The sequence below is a fragment of the Galeopterus variegatus genome, unplaced genomic scaffold (genome assembly GCF_000696425.1).
Source record: "Galeopterus variegatus unplaced genomic scaffold, G_variegatus-3.0.2 Scaffold3298, whole genome shotgun sequence".
Lineage (NCBI taxonomy): Eukaryota > Metazoa > Chordata > Mammalia > Dermoptera > Cynocephalidae > Galeopterus > Galeopterus variegatus.
In genome coordinates this window covers 137070-141713 of record NW_007729409.1, presented here as the reverse complement: position 1 = coordinate 141713, position 4644 = coordinate 137070, and the positions used below count along the sequence as shown (strand labels likewise).

General features: G+C 40.5%; 1 protein-coding gene across 1 annotated transcript in view; it reads left to right on the top strand.

Moving 5' to 3' along the window:
* ATP13A5 (ATPase type 13A5) overlaps positions 1-4644 on the top strand; it is a 111481-nt gene that overhangs the window by 37660 nt on the left and 69177 nt on the right. Inside the window, exons 9-10 of the mRNA XM_008584525.1 lie at positions 1559-1631; positions 2561-2689. Of these exons, the coding sequence (XP_008582747.1) occupies positions 1559-1631; positions 2561-2689 (202 nt within the window). The remainder of the gene's footprint in view (positions 1-1558; positions 1632-2560; positions 2690-4644) is intronic.

The following is a 4644-nucleotide window of genomic DNA, read 5'->3' as shown; positions in this document are numbered from 1 at the left end:
AAAAAAAAAAAATGATCCAATTCAATGTCATCTATTTGCAGAGGACACCAGTAACTTGTAACGTGAAATTTCTTAAGTACAGTACATGGCTGGTTAGTGGATAAGCCTGACCTACAAGTCAGGACTCCTGACTGATTCCAGAGTTTTTCCAATAGAACCACAGCTGATTTTCTCACTCTTATCTGTCATTAAAATGCATGCCCCAACAGTCAAGCCTCAGGAAGTCACTTTAGGGAAATGCGTGTGTACCCAACAGTCATATCACTTCTTCCACTCAATTGGTCCAAATCATTGAAGTTAAGCTTTTAATTCAAAACTGAAGTAAATAATAAATTTTTCCTTATAAATATTAACATGGAATTCACTATTTCTCTCAAGGGAAAAGTTACCTTAGCCTGGTGACATTTGTAACATTAAAAATCATCAACAGAACAGATCAAAATAACTTAACATCTAAAAGAAAAAAGTTTTATATTTGAAATAGGTTAAGCTGCATTTAAGTACTGTTGACAGTATCAACCACTCTTCTACGTAGAGACATCCAAGTAACTGGCATCGTACAGAAGGACGCAGTGCCTTCCAGGACTGCTTAGCTCTGCCCCAGCTGGCCCAGCGTCAAGCTCTCTCCAGCTTATGGTACCCCAACAGTCAGTATGGGGAACTGTGTAGACAAAATCCCCTCTCACCTCTGCTTTCCTGTCCCCTGCATCATCCTAGGAGGTGCTGTCTTCACTTCTCTGGGCTCCTTGCCTTTCCTCCACTTTTCAGAGTCATATCTCAGTAAATTCCATCTCAAGCAAGACTTTCCCGTTGATGCACTCTCACAACTGTTTTTCCAGCAACAACTTTCTTATGAATCATTAACAGTATTGAGTACTCTACAAAGGGCTTTATAAGAATTCACTAACTTAAAACAACCCTGTAGGTTGTTTAAATGTAGGTACTGTTATCATCTCCCTTTTCAGATGAGCAAAAAGGAGTTAAACAGGCTAAATAAATCATAAGTGTTAGTGCCAGGATTCAAAACTGAGCATCATGACTCCAGTCTGCAGGCTTGTCCAATATGAAAATCCAGAGTTGGTAGAAGAGGAGATGGTTGCTCCACATGCAGGCAAATCACAAGTTAAATATTTACAGGCTGTTACAGGTGGAAAGCCACTTACAGATCAAATTTAGCATTGTCGTTTTACAGACAGAAACAGAGTCATAGAGAGGAAAGTAGTCTATTCACGGTCTCGTCATTCTTCCTCATTCTAATTGTGCATCCTCAGGAAAGTGAAGCCTTGGTTCCTTGCGTTAGGTCCTTGAGGCCGTGGCTGGGCATTCTTTTTCCTGGGAGTAAAATAGCACTAAACTAATGGGTATATTTGCTGCTGCAAGCGGGGGTCAGGTGGAGTAGGGATTGCAACAGGGAAGCTGAAGCATCAAAAAGAGATGTTGAGTCCTCTGTCCAGAGTTGGTTTGGTTGTGACAGCAGGCTTGGCTATAATGTACTGAGATCATGTGGTTTTCAGGATATGAACTATCTAATATTTAAACATTCACTTTTAATTGGTAGCAATCAGTTAAGCTGCACAACCTTGTGGAAGATCACAACAAAGTCCAGGTCACAATCATGGTAAAAGACAAAGGTAGGTGACATGTTCTGCCATCTTCAGTGCCCTAGTATTTCAGTGGAATCTGTCTCAATTGTGGTTTGATTACTAGTTACGGGAAAAAAAGTCTTCTCTGATTGAACCCAGGACTGGGGGGAGCAAGGAGAAGAAAATCAGGCCTCTAAGAGATAAAATTTTAGGAGGCAAGGCCTTGATTTTGCATCTGCAGGGCCCAGAGAGCGAGAGCCTCTTACACTCTGCACCCTCGACGCCTTGCCCGCCTCACCGGGTCCTGGCTCTGACTGAACCCTTCCTACCCCATGTCTGCGATACTTCAATTTCCCTCTGCCGTCCACATCTGCTCACACTTTTGAGTATTGCTGGGTAAGCCTTCTTTAAGGCTCTTATTTCCCCAACTAACTATCCCAAACAGACCATGCATCATACATTTCAAACTGTCATCTGAAACCTAGGTCTGGATAGAGCTTTTAGATGACTGGACACTTGGTACTTGCTCTGAGCTAGCCTCAGGTGGGGTGACCACGGCTCTCTGCAATGAATGAGCAGCTGCACCCCAGGGCAGCAGAAACTATCTGGATGATTTACATAAGGCCCCAACGGAAGGAGGTACAGTGTTCCAGAGGGTCAGGAACCCAGCCAAAGAGAGAAAACAGCAGCCAGGGGGCACTTCTCCATTGCCCAGTGCTCTGAGTATTTGCTGTGGGCAGAGCACTGTATTAGGTAATAGGATCAAGATGGGATCTTGTTGCTGACCTAATCCTTTGCTGTATCCCAGGAACCAGTTCCCTAATCCTGATTCTCTTGTAATTTTCAATTGAGTGGAAAAGAGCTTGAGCAGTTGAACAGGTAGGGTAGCTCTTGACCAATAAGTTGATAAGGATTCTCAGTCACCTTTATTCTTGAGTAAAAGATCAACTAGTTATGGAAACTTTGCTATTGTGTAGGTTTGCAGGAGCTGGAATCCCGTCTCTTGGTTCCTGGAGACATCCTTATTCTTCCAGGAAAATTTTTATTGCCATGTGATGCTGTCCTGATTGATGGAAGCTGTGTGGTGAATGAAGGCATGCTTACAGGTAGGAAGTTGTCATGAAGCTTCCTCTTCCCTGTCCAGTCTAGGCCAAGTGTTTGCAAATCAGATCAACAAATATTTACTTACCTTATACCAGGCTGCATGCTAAGATACTGAGAGAACGAGAGGGAAGAGGGAAACACACCCAGCCTTTTCATTCAAATTTGTTTGTTTCATTTCAAACAAAACATATGAAAATAGGAAACACTTAATAATACAAGAAATAAGCCACAATTAATATGAAACTAGAACAAATGTCTCATACCACACATGACTAATTGCCCAATGGGTGAGGTGAATAGGGCGCTTTGGGTTCACGGGAGGGTAAGAGCACAACACAGCTTGAAATACAATCTTTTCATAAATATGGGAATGGTTTATACACATCTTGAAACACAACCTAAAAAACCAACAACTTCCACAATTGGAAGGATGTGGAGATTTTATCCAGCCCTGCACTCTATAGATGGAAAACTATTGAGACCCAGGTTTCACTGGAAAGTGGTTAAGTTGAACCTTAGGGCAAAGACAGTATAATAGTCCTCCTTTAGATCTGTATTTCTTATTGATCTTACTGAGCAGAAAACCAATCTTTTAGTTACAGTGTGAATGGTCCTAGCTCTCATTTGTACTTTGTAAAGTCTACTTGAGTTTGTGTAATTAGTAAGGCACTATTTAAAAAATATTCTTTAGACAAAAAAACCCCCCAAAACCCCATGAAACCACAGCACATTGTCATGAGAAAAAAAGACACTATACAGCAACACAAAAATAAAGGCTATTTGTCTTTAGTACACAAAAAAATTGTTGAATTTTTTTGTTTCCAAATGGTGTAAAGATGGGAGGAAAAGCACACACAAAACTTTTTAACATCACCTAAATGTAATGGGAGTTCATTATCTATTTCTAAATTATTCAACACAAGTAGATTTCACATTAAAAATGGGTCTGCTTAGTTTCAAACTGAGACAAGAAAATGTAGTAAACATAAATATATTTGGTATAATTACAAAATACTACTCTAATGTGCTGAAATCTAACTGCCTTATAGTAATGAGGATTTGCATACGGATCATATCTTTTATCCAGAATGTTGCCATAGTACCCAACATGCAAACCTCAAGCCCCCAAAAAACTGTTCTTGTCACTCAAATGCAGCAACTGTCCCGTCTCCCAGCAGCCCGCTAATGAAGAAGGGCTTCTCCCATTGGCAGCAGGGTGCACGATGGAGGGAAAACAGGGGTAGGACAGGCAGAAAGGCTTACNATTTCTAAATTATTCAACACAAGTAGATTTCACATTAAAAATGGGTCTGCTTAGTTTCAAATTGAGACAAGAAAATGTAGTAAACATAAATATATTTGGTATAATTACAAAATACTACTCTAATGTGCTGAAATCTAACTACCTTATAGTGATGAGGATTTGCATACGGATCATATCTTTTATCCAGAATGTTGCCATAGTACCCAACATGCAAACCTCAAGCCCCCCAAAAACTGTTCTTGTCACTCAAACGCAGCAACTGTCCCGTCTCCCAGCAGCCCGCTAATGAAGAAGGGCTTCTTCCATTGGCAGCAGGGTGCACGATGGAGGGAAAACAGGGGTAGGACAGGCAGAAAGGCTTACTGTCCTAGCTCTGCCCTTTCTCTTCTCTCTGACTGGAGCGTATGGTGCTTGCCTTGATTCTCAAGAACACTCAGAGTTCCAGATAAGTAGAAATGGGAAACAATTTCTATCTTTCAAAAAATGTGCAAAATTGACTTAAAACGACCTTCAATGGTAAGTGGCTTTTCCTTGTTATCTGTTTCTTGAAAAATAAAGTCATCAGCACTAATATTTATGCAACCTAAGTACTGATAAAAGCCAATTTTAGAAATAGACACATAAACCAGAAATACATATATTTCTTTATCATTAATTTCTTCAAAAGATGTAAGTCCCAACATGTTCTAAATA